The 20,412-nt window shown below is 35.5% G+C and overlaps 3 protein-coding genes across 7 annotated transcripts in view; 2 read left to right on the forward strand and 1 right to left on the reverse strand.

Moving 5' to 3' along the window:
* The window catches only part of LOC6045170 (furin-like protease 1), a 454,649-nt gene that overhangs the window by 88,156 nt on the left and 346,081 nt on the right, over nt 1-20,412 (forward strand). The gene's annotated exons all lie outside the window — the stretch shown is intronic.
* On the reverse strand, nt 5,462-6,065 carry LOC6047888 (larval cuticle protein F1). The gene is made up of 2 exons (XM_001864845.2): nt 5,973-6,065; nt 5,462-5,862 (listed from the first exon to the last, which is right to left on the reverse strand). Exons 1-2 carry the CDS (start codon nt 5,988-5,990, stop codon nt 5,560-5,562), a joined length of 321 nt encoding a protein of 106 aa, XP_001864880.2. The 5' UTR covers nt 5,991-6,065; the 3' UTR covers nt 5,462-5,559.
* LOC6047890 lies at nt 7,111-7,783 on the forward strand. The gene is made up of 2 exons (XM_001864844.2): nt 7,111-7,259; nt 7,330-7,783. Exons 1-2 carry the CDS (start codon nt 7,245-7,247, stop codon nt 7,543-7,545), a joined length of 231 nt encoding a protein of 76 aa, XP_001864879.2. The 5' UTR covers nt 7,111-7,244; the 3' UTR covers nt 7,546-7,783.

Raw genomic sequence — 20,412 nt, forward strand, 5'->3', positions numbered from 1 at the left:
AAAAAAAAAGTTCATCTGTTAAAACAAAAACCAAAAGTGTCAACTACGGGAATCGAACCAGAGACCTTTGACATACTTACTCAATGACTTAACTGCCTCGGCCACCACAGCTTGATGAACAAGGAGTGGTTAGATGTCGATGTATGACACTTGTTGGAGATTTATTGTTTCAATTAACGAATGAACTCATTTGTTATGGTGGTGTGAGTTGATAGCATAATTCTCTCGATTTTGGCGCTGAGCCCTCAATAAATTTTGAGGGAACGATTCTCTTGATTCAGAATTTTGGGTGTTTGGTTTTGTCCTAGAAGAAAATCTCAAGACTTGTACTTGTTGACTGTGATGCATTATTTGGATTAAACTTCGGCTAGAAAACAGGAACTCAAAGCTGGACTTTTGAAAGCCTTTTTCTTTTTCGCTTCAAATTTGTAATACAATTTTGGATTGGTAAAGATCAGAGGCGACTCGTCCACCTGTTCAACCTGTTCATTGAACAGGTAGCCGATTTCAAGCGGATATTTTTTTTTATTTATGTGCCGTGGTGCTTTTTAAACCAGCAACATAAAATTACAATTTTTGTTTGAATATACGTTAACAAATTAAACGCCCTATGTCCAGCAGCGCTGCATGCACCGAAAAAGCTTTGGCCCGCCACCCTTTACTCTTTACCTCTCTTTACAACCCACCAATACTAAAACGAGCCAGCCTAGCGGGCCACGCGCAAATGCTCGTCGCGTTCAACACCGACCCTTTGAACGTCGGGAAAAATCTCCATACAGAAAAAATCAACACATGTAAAGAGCTTCCTATTCATACGCAGCGGCAGTATCGATGTGTTGGTAAATCAGGTTCAATCTGAGAGCGTGAACTGACAGCATTTTTGGGAGAGAGCGAAATGCCACCCCCAGGCCCCAGCTGACTTAGCTCGCTCAGCTCTGCAGGGAGCTGCTTGCAAGAGGTAAACAAGCCAGCGCGTTGACAGCACGTTGAGAGCATGAATAAATGAGAGAGCGCGAGAGCACGACAGATATTGCTCTATATTTGGCGCACTTTTAGGCATCAGGCTGTTTTGCGCAGACTGGTGATGGCTTGTTTTAAAACTGGAATGTTCAACTGCGCGCGTTGAACCTCTTCGATCTTCTTGGTAACTAGTGGATTCCTGCTCTACTGGAAAGTGATGTAATGTTAAGTTTAGATAGTGTGATTGATAGATTGAATTGAAACAATTGAAACAAAAAAGTACTGTGTTTTTCCAGACTCGGGACACATGAGAAGAATTATGATCGTAGATTCAACCATGATCGTTATTTTATTTTCAGGATGATTGTATTTAAAGCGGATGCAGTCCTAAAAAGTGCAAGATTTGATGCCATTAAATGCTCCAAAAACGACTGTGTTTATTCAGGCTGTTGGTCCGGTTCACTCTAGTTGAATATATTATTATCATATATTGTAGCATGAATTAGTTCTGAAAACTTTTTTTTTACTGATGCTAAAAACAAATATTTTCATTATCTCGGATTCATGTCGATATAGTTTTGTTTTTAACATCAGAAGAAGCTCTTCTTTTTATTCAGAAATTAAATTCCAAAACCATGAGGACATAACAGTGAGTAAATTCAATTCTCTAAAAAATTGACAAAGGATCAAAAGCGATACAACCAGGTCGTATAAAGTATAAAGTAAAATGTCAATTGAATTTTTAAATAGTAACCAAGTTAGCTCAATATTAGTTGGGCCTTAAAAAGCCCAACAAACAGTTTTCCTTTGTGAAGGATGTTGTGGATGAAGTACAATGTTCAATAACTTCCCTTGAATTTCGATAAGGATGGCAGAGCGATTGCTCTATTTTTCCACATTCGCCACGCTAATGATTAAGTCTTAAAAATACATTTTAACGAGATAAAAAAGTCTTAATCATAAGTGTAATTAATTATTTGCATAAACAGAAAATTATAATAGTATAAAATAATAAAACATAAACATAAAAGCCATTGGAAAGAAAAAAGCTTCAAAAACATTTTTTAACATTAAGATTCAAAAATTAACTACGATCTATTATTATAATCAATATTTATTAAAAACAACATTGTAACCGGGTCGACTTCAAGCACGAAGTCAAATCATCCAAAAGAGTTGAACCAGCATCCGGCTGAAAAACTCTATAATAAAGAATTTAAAAAATAACATTGAACAGGTACTACATTCGGGCACGAGTCGCCTCTGGTAAAGATAATTAAACTACTTAATTTTTTTTGACTATTTTTCAGTAAATACGTTTGATTTCAAAGAACTCAATTTTCAAGACATTCAAAAGCTTGCGCCATCAACTGCTAGTGACTATAGCCATTTTAGTGTTTTGAATCTATTTTTTCCCTTTTTATCATTCATTTTATTGTTTAATACAGAATCATATACTAAACATCAGTTTCACTACATAATTCCTTTAAAAAAATCGGATAATTTCCGTACAAAAATGTATTTGGTTTTTGGTAACTTTTTAAAAAGAATTGAATGGACAAACATTATAAAACTATAAAACATCAATATTAAACCAATAAAATATAATTTTAAAAAAACCTTCGTTTATTGATGAGCGAAACATATCGAAAGTCCATTTTTTTTGTCTCAAATGATTTAAAACAGATTGAAACAAATTTCGCGCTTAGCATCTAAAAAAAAAACTTCAATTATTGATTTGAACTTTGATTTACAATTGTAATGAACTTTGTATTGAAAAATGAATTATTTTTTTTGAAGTAACGAAAAGTTCATCTTTTCTAATAAAAAGATCATTTTTCGATTTTCAGAATCAGTGCTCAAAACTTACCAAATCTTAATTATTTTTTTTCGAACAATCACTAAATTGAAATTTAAAATTTAAATTTAAATTAAACATTGAAGGCGGATCTTCTCGCTCCCAAAATATGGTTAATAAAATGAGAAACAACGCAATTTGAGTTTTGCATATATTATTCAATTAGCAAACAATTCGATACCTCTATGCTCTCTTGAGTTAAGCTTGCTGGGATTCCTATGTAGTTAGCAGCGATATCTATCCCGAGCCGACGGAAATAACTTGGGAATAACATTTTTTGATATTTGAAAATACTAGGCCAATAACATGAAATATTTATAACAAGATTTGTTATTTGTCGTTATGAAATTTATGTTACGGGTAATTCTCCGCCAACTCACACAGCAGTTGCCCCGACCCCTCTTCGATTTGCGTGAAACTTTGTCCTAAGGGGTAAATTTTGTCCCTGATCACGAAACCGAGGTCCGTTTTTTGATATCTCGTGACGGAGGGGCGTACTACCCCTTCCATTTTTGAACATGTGAAAAAAGAGGTGTTTTTCAATAATTTGCAGCCTGAAACGGTGATGAGATAGAAATTTGGTGTCAAAGGGACTTTTGTGTAAAATTAGACGCCCGATTTGATAGCGTACTCAGAATTCCGAAAAAACGTATTTTTCATCGAAAAAAACACTAAAAAAGTTTTAAAAATTCTCCCATTTTCCGTTACTTGACTGTAAAAAAAATTGGAATTTTATGGGAAATTTAATGTACTTTTCGAATCTACATTGACCCAGAAGGGTCATTTTTTCATTTAGAACAATTTAGAATTTCGTGTTTTTTTCTAACTTTGCAGGGTTATTTTTTAGAGTGTAACAATGTTCTTTAAAGTTGTAGAGCAGACAATTACAAAAATTTTGATATATAGACATAAGGGGTTTGCTTATAAACATCACGAGTTATCGCGATTTTACGAAAAAAAGTTTTGAAAAAGTTGGTCGTCATCGATCATGGCCATTCATGGTCACCCGCGACAGACACGGACGACGAAACAAAGAGAAACGCAAAAAGTAACTTTTTCAAAACTTTTTTTCGTTAAATCGCGATAACTCGTGATGTTTATAAGCAAACCCCATATGTCTATATATCAAAATTTTTGTAATTGTCTACAACTTTGTAGAACATTGTTACACTCTAAAAAATAACCCTGCAAAGTTAGAAAAACACGAAATTTTAAAATGAAAAATTTTGTTCTAAATGAAAAAATGACCCTTCTGGGACAATGTAGATTCGAAAAGTACATTACATTTCCCATAAAATGACATGTTCCAAAAAATTTTACAGTCAAGTAACGGTAAATGGGAGAATTTTTAAAACTTTTTTAGTGTTTTTTTCGATGAAAAATACGTTTATTCGGAATTCTGAGTGCGCCATCAAATCGGGCGTCTAATTTTACATAAAAGTCCCTATGACACCAAATTTATATCTCATCACCGTTTCAGGCTGCAAATGATTGAAAAACACCTCTTTTTTCGCATGTTCAAAAATGGAAGGGGTCGTACCGCCCCTCCGTCACGAGATATCAAAAAATGGACCTCGGATTCGTGATCAGGGAAAAAAGTTACCCCTTAGGACAAAGTTTCACGCAAATCGAAGAGGGGTCGGGGCAACTTTCCCCGATTTCGTTTGAGTTGGTAGAGAATAACCCTTACTGGATTGTTATTGTAATAACAGACTAATAACACTTTTAGTTATGCTTCAAACAAATCTTTGTTATTATTTTTTGTTATCTTAACAACTAATCCGATCATCCCAATAACAGTTGGAGGTATTCTTCCATAATAAAAAATGTTATTCCAAAGCTATTTTGGCTTTCAACCAATATCAGACCAATAACCAATTTTGTTATGATAACATAAACTGTTATTCAATTCTTATGCAAAGTTGGATTTTTCAAGAATATTCCATAACACTTTCTGTTATTTTAATAGTATTTGTTATTGAAATGGCATGAATTTTGTGATTACCGTCTGTTCGGGTCAAAACTTATCAAATCTGAATGTATTTTTTTTTAACAATAACTAAATTTCCTATCAATTCACTCTAAAACATTGAAGGTGGATCTTCTAGCTCAACAATTTGGGATGGATCTTCTAGCTTTACAATTTGAGTTTGCATGTATCATTCAATTGGCAAACATTTCGATGCCTCTGTGAAAAAAAAATCTTATTTTTTTCGAAAGCACGAGAAAGTTTCAAATTTAAAATGATTTATTGAATTTATTTACTAAATTTTTTTTAAGTTTGTAAATCCGTCTATTATTTTATAAAAAAAACTGTGTATCAGGAATTTCAAGTTTATGTTTCTCAAAAATAAGAGGAAAAATCTTTAATGTTTTTTTTTGCATTTTTTTTAGGTAATAATCGATTAATTTCGAAATTAAAAATTAAATTTTCTGAAAAAGCTTTTATGTTCTGTAAGACAGGTTACAAATTTTATAAACAGGAATAAATAAAATAATGTTTTTGTATGTGATTCAGTTAAGTTGTTTTTTTTTCTATTCTTGGATTTTTTTTTAGTATTCTCAAGCATTAACATTGCTATATTTAATAGACTTAAAAATAATTCTTCAGGATTATTTCGGATAAAGGAAGATTCACCAATATAAATTTCAACAAGATTTCTTATTCATAACAGCTATTGTCCAGCATCATCACCATTGACTAGTAGAGCGCTCCTTCAAGAGCTCCCATTATTTTTTCCTTAGAACAGGTACGGGTAGCTGTACGGGGAGACCGCGTACGGGGAGGCAGCAGCGTACGCCACCGGGGCAGCTGGTGCCGCAGCAACGTATCTGGCGGCCACGGGAGCAGCAACCGGGGCGGCCACGTACCGGGCGGTGGCCAGGGGAGCGGCCGCCGCCACGTACGGCGCCGCAATGTTGTGGTTCACGGTGTGCGCGTTGTACGAGGTGGCGTACGGGGCGACAACTCCGGCGGCCAGCGGGGCAGCGGCCAGGGGCAGAACGGCGGCCGACGTCAGGGTGGCGCACACGACCAGGCAGATCTGGAGCGGGAAAGAGGGAGTTTTTTTGGGTTAGATCTAGAATAGAGCTGGCGAGCTGCGCTCGCCTAGGATCACAACACTGGAGTCCGTTCGAGGCTCCCTTTACTTACCACAACTTTGGCGAACATCTTGATTGAAATTGCGGTTGATTGAAGCGCGGCGGGACTGAACTTCTCGTTGTTGCTTTGGGTTCGATTGGAACTGATACCATTCCGTCGGTGGCCACCGGCTATTTATATGGAAAGCACTGAGCAATTCGGTCCCGGCCCGGCTCGGTAGAGCTGATTTCGGAGGCGGAGTAGGAGGTGACAATGTGTGGTGTCCTCCAAGTGGCAGCGGCACGTCCAACCCTGTGCCGTAAAACGTGAACGGCGTATGGAATGGACCTGACCCGGGAGCCGAAATACAGTCGTCATGAACATCGAAATTGATGGCGCGCGTGTACGATTGGGATGAAAGCCGGGGCCTGGGTTCATTAATCGATACGTTCTGGAGCACATGCGATTTTGGCTCCGTGCGTCAGCTAGAAGTTTAATGGGGCCAAGTGGGATTTTATTGGAAATGGAATTGGAATTGAAACCCTTTTTTTAGAAGAGCGCGAACTCCAAATTGACCACTCCTGACTAAGTCTGACTACGGAAGTTATTGGCCGTGGGGTTGTTTTTGTTGAATCTCAACTCATCTAGTGAAAATTCTCGCTGTACGGCAACGAAATGATTGCAATCAGTTCACGTCAAGTTGGAAACATTGCGCGCTTTGCTGAGTAAACAGCAGTGCGCTAAAATCAACTATTGAACATCAGCAACTCAAATTGTCAGTTTCGATAGGCTTGCATCAATTGGGTGCAATTTGATGGTTGCATTTTAGAAATAAATCTCTAGGAAATCAGACGCTAAAAAATTTGCTTTAAATCATTTAAATTTCAGCACTCAAAATTAAAGATTTTATGTCCTGTCCTTTTGTCTTTTTGTCCTTTTGCCCTTTTGTTTTTCTGGGTTGTTGTTAAAAAAAAAACTTGATTGCATTGATTTCGCCGAGAATTCTTAGTCTAGGCATAGTTCAACCAACTAAACTACAGCAAGGTCCCGGTGCAGTGCTCCATGCTAATTTCGATGGAGACGATGCGATGCGGTGTCCATTACCCGATCGAATTGCGGTCGCTCACGTTCCGCGGACACAAATCGTTGTCACCGTCGTCGTCGTCGTCGTGAAGAGAGGTCACCGTATCGTTGGACAGGACAAGGTCGAGGCGATGATTCGGTCACCTCGCGCGTATTGAACACCTGGCGGGCTTGGGAGGTATAAAATCCTCTTCTAATCACTGAAGAGAGCACAGTTCATCCACTGCAAACCGACTGCAAAGTATTATCAACCGTTCAAAAATGTTCGCCAAAGTGGTAAGTTCTCGGTTTTAAAATTCTAGCAAGAAGCTCAAAAGCTCACAATTTCCCTCCCATTTTTCCGCAGATCTTCTTCGCCGTCCTGGCCCTCATCGCTTGCGTTTCCGCCAAGCCCTACTTCCCGGTGGTGGCATCCCCGGCTCTGGCGGCGTACTCCGCTCCGCTGACCGCGGCCTACACAGCCAGCCCGTACGCTTACGCCGCTGCCTACACCGCCGGATATCCGTACGCCGCGACCTATCCGTACGCTGCCCCGGTGGCCGCTGCCTACACGGTGCTGTAAATTGGATGACCCCTTGCTGCCGCCTGCCTGGAACACGAAACCAAACAACACAACCCTTTTACCCGGAATCAATTGCACTCCATGCCATGATGATCTCACGACGTTTGGAATTTAATTTAGCTGTACCGACCTCAAGTTGTAAATTTCTGCTGTTAATTAACTGTTTTGATGAAATTCTCCGTCCCGAAGGAGACCTGAAACGAACATGACAATAATACTTTCATAATCGCAAGCACAATCTATGATTTTTGTTGTTGTCTCACTTCGAAAAGGTTACATTTTAAATTACTGATAATTTAGCATAAATGACATATGTACCTACTACACGGAAAAAAATCGATGCTCGAAATCGTGAATTAAATTCACGAATGCGAGAACCACGAAGGAATATATTCACGTTAATAGTGAAAATGCACCATACTCATGAATAAATTCCTTCGTGGTTCCCTCATTCGTAAACTTAATTCACGATTACGAGAATTGATTTTTTTTCTGTGTAATAAAAAAGATATGGGCAATTTTGTGACACAAAAAAAAACAAAATGCACCTTTCTTCAAAAGTCCTGGAAATAATTCTGGATTATCAACACCATTTTCTTAATTCAGTTGATTCTGTTAATTTTGCAGATTCGCTGGATTCTTTAAATTAACTAAATGACCAATATTACCGAAATAATCAGAAAAATCAAAATAATCAAAATAATCAAAATAATCAAATTAATCAAATTAATCAAAATAATCAAAATAATCAAAATAATCAAAATAATCAAAATAATCAAAATAATCAAAATAATCAAAATAATCAATGACCAAAATGACCCAAATGACCAAAATGACCAAAATGACCAAAATGACCAAAATGACCAAAATGACCAAAATGACCAAAATGACCAAAATGACCAAAATGACCAAAATGACCAAAATGACCAAAAGGACCAAAATGACCGAAATGACCAAAATGACCAAAATGACCAAAATGACTAAAATGACCAAAATAGCTAAAATGACCAAAATGAGCAAAATGACCATAATAACCAAATGACGAAAATGACCAAATTGTCCAAAATTACTAAAATGAACAAAATTACCAAAATGACTCATGACCAAAATGACCCAATTGACCCAATGACCCAAATGACCAAAATGACCAAATGACGAAAATGACCAAATTGTCCAAAATGACTCAAATGACCAAAATGACCCAAATGACCCAAATGACCCAAATGACCCAAATGACCCAAATGACCCAAATGACCCAAATGACCCAAATGACCCAAATGATCAAAATGACCAAAATGACCAAAAAGACCAAAATGACCAAAATGACAAAAATGGCCAAAATGACCAAAATGACCCAAATGACCAAACTGACCAAAATGACCAAAATGGCCAAAATGACCAAGATGATCAAATTTTCAAAAATTACCAAAATGACCGAAATGACCAAAATGACCAAACTGATCAAACTGATCAAAATGACCAAAATGACCAAAATTACCAAAATGACTTAAATGGCCGAAATGACCAAAATGACCAACATGATCGAATTTATCAAAATTACCAAAATGGCCGAAATGACCAAAATGACCAAAATGACCAAAATGACCAAAATGACCAAAATGACCAAAATGACCAAAATGACCAAAATGACCAAAACGACCAAAATGACCAAAATGACCAAAATGACCAAATGACCAAAATGGCCAAAATGACCAAGATGATCAAATTTATCAAAATGACCAAAATGACCGAAATGACCAAAATTACCAAACTGATCAAACTGATCAAAATGACCAAAATGACCAAATTGTCCAAAATGACTAAAATTACTAAAATGACCAAAATGACCAAATTGTCCAAAATGACTAAAATTACTAAAATGACCAAAATGACCAAAATAGCTAAAATGACTAAAAAGACCGAAATGACCAAGATGATCAAATTTTCAAAAATTACCATAATTACCAAAATGACTAAATGACCAAAATGACCAACATGATTAAATTTATCAAAATGACCAAAATGACCGAAATGACCAAAATGACCGAAATGACCAAAATGACCGAAATGACCAAAATGTCCGAAATGACCAAAATGACCAAACTGATCAAACTGATCAAAATGACCAAAATGACCAAAATAGCTAAAATGACTAAAATGACCGAAATGACCAAAATGACCAAAATGACCAAAATAGCTAAAATGACTAAAATGACCGAAATGACCAAGATGATCAAATTTTCAAAAATTACCAAAATTACCAAAATGACTAAATGACCAAAATGACCAACATGATTAAATTTTTCAAAATGACCAAAATGACCGAAATGACCAAAATGACCGAAATGACCAAAATGTCCGAAATGACCAAAATGACCAAACTGATCAAACTGATCAAAATGACCAAAATGACCAAAATAGCTAAAATGACTAAAATGACCGAAATGACCAAAATTACCAAAATGACCAAAATAGCTAAAATGACTAAAATGACCGAAATGACCAAGATGATCAAATTTTCAAAAATTACCAAAATTACCAAAATGACTAAATGACCAAAATGACCAAAATGACCAACATGATTAAATTTTTCAAAATGACCAAAATGACCGAAATGACCAAAATGACCGAATTGACCAAAATGTCCGAAATGACCAAAATGACCAAACTGATCAAACTGATCAAACTGATCAAAATGACCAAAATGACTAAAATGACTTAAATGACCAAAATGACTAAAATGATCGAAATGACTAAAATAACCGAAATGATCAAAATGATCAACATGATTAAATTTATCAAAATGACCGAAATGACCAAAATGACCGAAATGACCAAAATGACCGAAATGACCAAAATGACCAAACTGATCAAACTGATCAAAATGACCAAAATGACCAAAATGACCAAAATGACCAAAATGACCAAACTGACCAAAATGACCAAAATTACCAAAATTACTTGATTCTCTTGATTCTCTTGATTCTCTTGATTCTTTTGATTCTTTTGATTCTCTTGATTCTCTTGATTCTCTTGATTCTTTTGATTCTCTTGATTCTCTTGATTCTCTTGATTCTCTTGATTCTCTTGATTCACTTGATTCACTTGATTCTTTTGATTCTCTTGATTCACTTGATTCTTTTGATTCTCTTGATTCTCTGTATGCGTTTGATTCTTTAGATTCTCTTGATGCGTTTGATTATCTTGATACTCATGATTGTCTTGATTGCCTTAATTTTCTTGATTTTTGAAATTCTCTTCATTCTGCCTAATTCTTCAAGATTCTCTTGATTTTTTGTGATATTTTTGATTGTTATTGATAATGCTGATTTAGTTTGGTTTTGATTTATTGTTTTAATTCTTCTGATTCTTTTGTTTCTCTCAATTATTTTGATTGTCTTGGCTCTTATGATTCTCTTTTAAAATAATTAACTCTCTTGATAATTTTGATTCTTTTGATAACCATGATTTTTTGTTCATTTAAATTCTCTTGATAATCTTGATTATTTTGACTCTCTTGATTGTTTCATTGTCGAAATTTTATTTTTTAGAACATTCAAAATCTTATAATTTAATCGATTTTCGAAGCAACTTAAGAATTTGATCAAACTAAACCATTAAACGAGAAATAATAAAATAATAAATAATAACATATTTCAACTTTCACGTAATTTTATTTATTATTTACTTGGGAATTTGAACAGATTTTGTGTAAAAAATGTGTTATTCAATCTAAATAGGTGTGAAGTGATACAGGAAGGTGTAGAATTTTATATTTTTCTTGTAATCTTTAGACCAATGAGAAAATTTGTCTGTTTTCCCCGAGACATTCTGATAAATGAAAAGAGTTGACCAAAATTACTCAAAAATATAAAATTTTCCTTTGAAAAAAGTATGTACGGGAAATCGAAATAAATTTTGAAAAATATCTTCAGCATCGCTGCTTGGAAGGCACGCCGACGCATCATTCACTCTGCTCGTATTTGTTTCGCATTTTTCATTTCGCAAACATCTTCTGCCTAGATATAGTACCAAATTATCCCATTGCAATAAACAAGGACAATCCATAGCAAAATTGAGCCCTTTCGTTCCCTCTGAACGAAAGGATATTTTCCACCCGATCGGCCATAAAATGGTACACTTTATGAAAACGATTCCGATACGAACAGTCCAGTATCCACTTTATGCCACTTGTTTTGGAGAAGGGGGGGGGGCTCCCTCCAACGCTTACAACCGAAAGTACTTGAGCTGCAATAGCAGCAAGGACTCGTCGACCCGAAAGGAGTTGGCTTATTGGTGATTTTCCACGACAAAACAAAAATTTGTGTTAAGCTTTGTTTTTTTTTTTTTTTGGCTAAACAGTATTTTGGTATCAATAAGAACTTTTGTCATGATATTTTCCAAAAGGACTTCTAATATGTTACATTCCCCCAATCATCCTCAATTGAAAAGCGTACACCCCACGGTCGGAATGGCAAATTCTCCAAACAACCTGGGCCACGTGGTCCCCGAATGAAGGTGGAGTAAAAAAAAGTCCCCGGCTTCCTTCTCTCTAATCAATAAATAATAATCTTATTTTCATAAACAAGGATCGGTCGGGCTTGCTTTATCGTACGACTAAACGGGTATACCGTTACGTTTTATGCGGATTCTACCGACCTGAGTTTTCCTGGAGGTGGGATGAGGCCGGTACGTGTACTGGCTTTTTATTATTTGTTTACGGATATTGCCGAGGGTGAGTTTGCCAAGAAGAGAGAGTGAGGGGGGGGGGGGTCTTTCCTTTTATGTTTGGTAATGTATTATGTTTTTTCCCCTCTGGCGCAGTGGATTATGACTCGCGAAAAGGATTCTTTTATTCGTTATTTCTTGTTTAGGATTGAACTAAGTAAAGTGCTCCCCCATTTTTTGGAGATATAATAAATTACAGTGTGGTTATTGCGCAAATTTGTAGTTTCATTTTAGTACCGCAACAAATCGTTTAAATACATCTTAATATTTTTCTTCTTTTTTTTCATTTCAGGTACGAATCCCTAATCATCTCTACATTTTTTTTTGTGTGAATCACTGAGTGAGTATCAATCTCATACCCAAATTAAACGTTTACTCAATTGCACCCAAAAGCGAAGTAATCGAGTTAAAAAATTCATCACCTTTAACTTTGACCCCCTTTATTCGCTCGATTGTTCTGAAATTCCAAAGACCCATCCCCCGCAGTACGTATCGAGAGATCCTTGTCGGTCCTTACATACTGGCAGGCAGCAGCAACTTCAGCTCTTGAATGCAAATGAAATGGCTCTTCTTTGTTACGCACGTGCACCGGAGAAGTGAATGCACACACACACACACACCTGAGTTTTCAACATGATTGGAGCACTTGAACTCCTGGCCATAATGAAAAAGGAGAATCTGATCCCCTCCCCCAGTATTTCAGCATTGCTGACGTTACTTGCTCTTTTTTTCCCCGGTAAGTGAAAGACTTTTGTGCAAGAAAGAATGCATTAGCTCTACTTTTGGAAGAGGATCTGCAAGAAGCATTAATGAGGAATTTATACTCTTAGTTTTTCCTGTCAGTTTCAGAGCTGGCAGCACTGCGTAGAATGCAGAAGGAAATTACAGCAATACTGGTTGGGTTCAATTACACGAAATGGTACGTAAAGCCTCAGCCACATCGTTATTACATTATTTTTCCTCGAATAACCGAGCCTGTGGTCAACCTTAACGCAAAAAGGTTGTGGCTTCCATACAAAATTGTATGCTGTGGTTAATTACAATTCAATTTGCTCAAGCTCTTTTTCAATTGAAAAATGATTTCATTATTTTCCCCCTGTTGAAGTGCATTGTGTGGTAAATGTTCATTACTAGTTGAAACTAGATATTGAGTGCAATCAAAAATGATTAGCCCCAGTTCCCGCAAATTGAAGACCCGCGAGTTCAATCGAAAGTTCTTTCTAGCTGAAAATTCCCCCCTCCACAAAGCTCGTTTCCCAGAGGCAAATTACTTTCAGCCTAGCTAGCTGCTGCTGCCGAATTCCACAGGGAGTGAAATGTGCGTAATGTGATTTGAAATTCTTCAAAGTGGAGATTCCTTGTTTTTTTTTTTGCTGTTCGTTTCTTTTACGCGTGTCGTCATTCGAACCTCTGGGCCGTAGGTCGTAGAGATGGGAACGGAATTTCTAATGAACTTTGAGACGAATCTCTGGGAAGCTTTTTCGTTTAGAAATTATAATTATTGATTGATTGTGTGGTATATTTTTGAAGCAAGAAATCTTCAACAAAAAAAAACAACATAAAAGTGTTTTATTCAAAAGTATTTTTCCTTTAAACAATCTGCATTATTTCACATATTATTGTGCAAAGAAATATCCCGGACCGTGGTGTAGGGGTAAGCGTGGTTGCCTCTCACCCAGTCGGCTTGGGTTCGATCCCAGACGGTCCCGGTGGCATTTTTCGAGACGAGATTTGTCTGACCACGCCTTCCGTCGGATGTTGGCCCCGGTCTAACCTAAAAGGTTAGGTCGATAGCTCAGTCCAGGTGTAGGAGTCGTCTCCCTGGGTCCTGCCTCGGTGGAGTCGCTGGTAGGCAGTTGGACTCACAATCCAAAGGTCGTCAGTTCGAATCCCGGGGTGGATGGAAGCTTAGGTGTAAAAAGAGGTTTGCAATTGCCTCAACAATCAAGCCTTCGGACACCTAGTTTCTAGTAGGAATCTCGCAATCGAGAACGCCAAGGCAATGCTGTAGAGCGAATAATTTGATTTTGATTGTGCAAAGAAATAGATTTGGCCATCGTGGAAAAAATCTGTTCAAGCAGACAATTTCGTTCGATGCTTCTTTGACAATTTTATAACCAAAATTGATACCTTATTTTAAAATAAAGTTCCACAACAAATTTCATTTGTCAAAAAAAAAACCAAAAAAAAAAATGAATTTTCATACCAAAAATTTACATTTAGATTTAATTTGAATAATTCTACAGGTTTTCAAAAGCCGTGTTTTTGTCATTCTTGATCTGGATGAAATTTTATATTTTCATTTCTTTGTATTTTAAGACTTTTTGAACGTGTTTTGGTCTTCGGCAAAGTTTATGCAATAGAAAATTAAAAATGGTATTTTCATAAAAACACATATTCTTTAAGTTTAAGGCGTTTTTTAAAGACCCCTTTTGAATTGAACCAGAGACATTTTTTTTGAAATTTTTTTTTTTTGAAAAATTACATTACAAACCTTGCTTTGTTTTCAAGTTACTTAAGAATTTAGAAATGTGACAAAAAAAATCTACTTAAATATATTAGGTATATGAAAAAAAAACCACATGCGGAGAACTTTTCTTAAAATTTTCGTCTACTGACATTGTTGATCGGAGTGCACTTGCTGAGCCTCCTAAGTTTCGAGTCGTATTTTTTTGTCGTGCAAGTTTAGCAACGCGTTGCTTACAATATTTCTTGCTATTCTGAAAAACGCTCTTTGAATGTAATTTAATGATGTGTTAAGTAAATTCACCGTTCAAATAAAATAATTTTGAAAAATGTTACTTTTCAATACTCATTCTTAAAAATTCAATTTTTCAGCACTCATTTCAGTGCTGAATTGTGCAGTACTGATATTCAACTTGTCAGCTTTATAAGCATAATGCATATTAATTCACCATTCTGAATTTTTTGGAAGCGAAAAGATACTTTTTGCAATTCCGTGGTAAAACTACTTACTTTTCCTGTCATTCTTGAACGATGAAAGTGCCTACTTTTCTGAACCATAAATAACAGTATCGAATAATAACACTTTTCAAAATAAATACTGAAAAGTCCTACTTTTCAGTACTGAAACGGATGCTGAACAGTTGAACTTTTCAGCACTTGTTTCGAAAAGTTATCCTTGACAAAATACATGAACATTTGACTTAAATTTAAAAGGTATATGAAAAAAAAACACATGCAGAGAACATTTCTTAAAATTTTCTCAAAGGGTGTTTTTTCGAATTGCAAAAATGTTGTATGGAACTCGTTGCAAAACTTGATTTTTTTCAGCACTCGTCGTATTTATCCAACTCGGTGAACCTCGTTGGATAAATGTAGGGTAGAGTAGTCATCAATGAGACACGGGGAACAATGATAAAATGGCTCTCACAAGTCTTAGTTTCAATCAATCAGGCTCATATTTTGGGGAAAGGTGTGTCTACTAGATAAACATCTGCCATAATAGTGGCTTTGGTTATGGACGCCCCCTTGAGAAGTTATTCATGAATGTTTGATTCTGGGGTGTTAAAGTAAATTTTGGACAAAAAATAGTTTTTCGATCGTAGGCTGCCATCTACACCAAAACTAATATTTCTTCAAATTTCTTTCGACGTTCTATAGGGATTGAGTTGGGTTACAATGTCCTTTCATTAGGTTTGGCCAAAATTAAGAATATACCCAGAATCCAGGGCTGTCTCATTGTTCCCCACTCATTTCAGCCTATGGGTAACAATGAGACACTTCGATTTTTCTTCATTAAACTTTTTAAAATTTATGGAAGTCTTTCAAAACATGAATTGAAAGTAATCTTGGCATATTTATAGAGTTTTAACCTCATTTAACCAAAAACTAACTTTATCCACCAATGTGGTTGGCGCCTTCCTCACTTTTTACATACATTTGATGATATGACGAGTTTGGACACTAATTCCATCTATTTCTCAATAAAAAAATATACAAATGTCACTTAAGCGGTCATAACTTGAAACTGAGCGTTGCCAGATTTTCAAACCTTACCAACGATGGGTCGGATGATGGATCCGGACATAGTTCACATACATTTAAGTGAGATCCGGCTTCAAAAAAGTATATAAATATCACTTAAGTGGTCATATCTCGAGACAGGATTGCCAGATCTCCAATGTTTTGGACTCATTGGAAAGGTCTTTTGATAACCTAACCAACGATGGGTCGGATGATGGATCCGGACATAGTTTACATACATTTAAGTGAGATCCGGCTTCAAAAAGTACATAAATATCACTTAAGTGGTCATAACTCGAGACATGGTTGCCAGATCTTCAATGTTTTGGTCTCATTGGAAAGGTCTTTTGATTGCCTAACCAACGATGGGTCGGATGATGGATCCGGACATAGTTTACATACATTTAAGTGAGATCCGGCTTCAAAAAGTACATAAATATCACTTAAGTGGTCATAACTCGAGACAGGGTTGCCAGATCTTCAATGTTTTGGTCCCATTGGAAAGGTCTTTTGATTGCCTAACCAACGATGGGTCGGATGATGGATCCGGACATAGTGTACATACATTTAAGTGAGATCCGGCTTCAAAAAAGTACATAAATATCACTTAAGTGGTTATAACTTGAGACAGGGTTGCCAGATCTTCAATGTTTTGGACTCATTGGAAAGGTCTTTTGATAACCTAACTAACGATGGGTCGGATGATAGATCCGGACATAGTTTACATACATTTAAGTGAGATCCGGCTTCAAAAACGTACAAAAATATCACTTAAGTGGTCATATCTCGAGACAAGGTTGCCAGATCTTCAATGTTTTGGACTCATTGGAAAGGTTTTTTGATAACTTAACCAACGATGGGTTGGATGATGGATCCGGACATAGTTTACATACATTTAAGTGAGATCCAGCTTCAAAAAAGTACATAAATATCACTTAAGTGGTCATATCTCGAGACAGGGTTGCCAGATCTTCAATGTTTTGGACTCATTGGAAAGGACTTTTGATAACCTAACTAACGATGGGTCGGATGGAGGTTCCGGACATAGTTTACATACATTTAAGTGAGATCCGGCTTCAAAAAAGTATATAAATATCACTTAAGTGGTCATATCTCGAGACAGGGTTGCCAGATCTTCAATGTTTTGGACTCATTGGATAGGTCTTTTGATTACCTAACCAACGATGGGTCGGATGATAGATCCGGACATAGTTTTCATATAGATAAGTGAGATCCGGCATCAAAATTCCAGCACCTGATTCGCAACTCTGACACTTTTTTATACGTAACTTTTGAACTATTTATCGGATCTTCAAACAATTCAATAGTGCAGTATGGGGCACCAAAACAAATCGAATGCAACTTTTTTGACTAAAATCGGATCAGCCAGTGCCGAGAAAACTTGGCAAGAATTTTGAGCACCGAAGTGAATACGCACACACATACACACACACACACAGACATTTGTTCAGTTTTCGATTCTGAGTCGATAGGTATACATGAATATAGGTCTACGAGCTGTTTTTCAAAAGTTCATTTTTCGAGCAGGATTATAGCCTTACCTCAGTGAGGAAGGCAAAATACCAAGTTATTTGGTGTAAATATATGGATTTTACAAAATTTAAATACTTTTTAGTATAACTTTTGTTAATTAAAGTTTCATGTTGGCAAAATTGCTCTAAATTATTCAAGGCAAGTCACCTGCTATGGAACAATACAAAAACATGATGTTTTGCTAGAAAAATGTTGATTTTCGTAGTGTGTCTCATTGTTCCCCAGCTGTCTCATTGTTCCTGCCAAGTGCGTCTACAATGAGACAGTTGAATAACTCTGGCTGTAGATGTCGGATCGATCTCATATTTTGGTCAATTTTAGAACACATTAAAAGAAAGGAAATGTAACAAAAAGTTCATTAAAACATGGTGATAAAAAAATTACAAAAATCGTTGAAAGTTGAAAACCAAAAGTGTCTCATTGATGACTACCTTACCCTACGACTCGTGCTGAGAAAAACTTTTTTTGCAACTTGTTGCATAAACTACTATTAGAGTGACTGGAAAAGTTAGTAGTTTCACGACGGAACTGCATAAATGATTTTTTAATCAGTGAATCAATTATCCACCATTTTTCCACACGTGATATTCCGGAAACATTCAGATCATTTTGCATTGTTAAAAGTTGAAACTATTTTGCTCTTTTTTAAAAAAAAGTCATAAATTTCAGAGTCAAAATAACTTTTTGAAAGGTAATAAAATTTTGGTTTGAACATTTGATTTTTTTATTTCGAAATTTGGCCGTTGAAAATATTTTTAGGAGTTTATGTCCCTCGACTCTGATCAAAGGGGGGAGGGGGGGGGAATTAAGTCCAGTCCAAACATGTTTAATATGATTATCAATGCAGAAAAATAAATTTATGATTGTTCTCAGTTTATTAGACTCCTTTTTCCTTTAAAAATTTGAAATTGAATTGAAATTAAACATAAACTTTTAAAAATATTTGCAACGGCCTTATTTGTTAAAAAAATATTAAAAATTAGTACATAAAAACAAGTTATTGGACTACGACAAAAAAAAACACGAAAAACTAGATAAAAAAAAATATAAATATTGTTTCCGAAAAGATCGGAAAATTTCACGAATGTTTCATATTTTATCATTTTAACAAATTAAAAATAGGGTTTTTTTTGCAAATCAAGTTCTAGTGACAGAAAGTTAAATAAAAAATCAACATTTTTTTTACCGTGTATCATTTTTTTCAGTGTAGTTCATATCCATACCTACATTTTTGCCGAAGACACCAAATCGATCAAAAAATTCCTTCAAAAGATACAGATTTTTGAATTTTCATATATCATTTTTGTATGGACAGCTACCAAATTTGTAAGGAAAATTATATGTACAAACTAATTATGAAAAATGGATTCTTTGGGCATACCGAAGGCAAAAACAAAGTTTCAGCCGGATTAAAATATTCAAAAACATAAATTGTAAAAAATATCGATTTCATAGAGAATTGCTTATCAGATTTTTTTTTTGATTCGATGTTAGTTTTATTGATAAGGGCACGAAATTTGCCATTTTTTTTATTTTTTTTAAGTTGCAAATAAGGACTTCTAAAGGAGGTATTGGGCTATGACAAACAAACAAACAAACTAGACAAGATGTAAACAAAAAACTCTTTGCAATCAAACAAACCTTTTTTATATTTATTCAATGGTGACAATTAACCGTTGGAAACTAATTTAAATGTATAATGTAAAGCTATTCTTCAAATTGGAATTTAATTGATTTTTTTGCAGTTTTATGAAATTAATTATTTTGGCTTGATATTTAAAAAAAAATGAGGGAATGTACTAAACATTTTCTAAATTTTAATTTTGACCAAAAACTGCAAGGTCAAAAAAAATATCATAAAAAGAAATAAAAATTCATTTTTAAGAAATTTTTGCAGAGGATTTGGAGTGCGACAAAATACGACCCAAAGAATAAAAAAAAAAAAAACGTTTCGGGATCGTGACAGGTTTTTTTGCGTTGCTTTTTGAGTATATCAAAGGCCTATCACGAATAAGGTGAACTTTTTATTTGCAATTTCATTAATTTAACTAATTATATTTTTTGTGATTCCGTTGTGATTATTATTTTTCAGCCATTCTCGAATGACGGAAAGGCCTAGTTTTCATCGCCATAAATAATAGTACTGAAAAGTACTTTTCAGGATCCATTAAAGTGCTGACAAGTTCAAAATTTGCTTAAATAAATGAAGTATTTAACTCGCTGCATAACTTTTTGATATGACAATATTTTGCATGATAAAAAAAACTTCAAATTAAAAAAAATGTGTACTACAAGGTTACCAAAGACATCTACAAATAAAAGGTCCCGCAAAAAAAATGATCTTCCTCACTGCGAAGTTTGTTCTTGACAAACCAAACAGATAGAACAGCCTCGCGTCCCAAACCAGAAGAAAAGAAGTCGAGCATAAATGATGGTATTTAGAATCCGCCCCTAATTGTGGTTTGGGTCGAAACTGGAACGAGACCGGCACAGACTATTCGGAGCTAAAGTTTATGGGACTCACGCGTGCTTTCGGGATAGGGCAAGCGGGGCGCGTCTATAAATTGCTGGAACTCATTTTTTTTTGGGTTGTGATGT

Source organism: Culex quinquefasciatus, chromosome 3 (genome assembly GCF_015732765.1).
Source record: "Culex quinquefasciatus strain JHB chromosome 3, VPISU_Cqui_1.0_pri_paternal, whole genome shotgun sequence".
In the NCBI taxonomy this organism is placed as follows: Eukaryota; Metazoa; Arthropoda; class Insecta; order Diptera; family Culicidae; genus Culex; species Culex quinquefasciatus.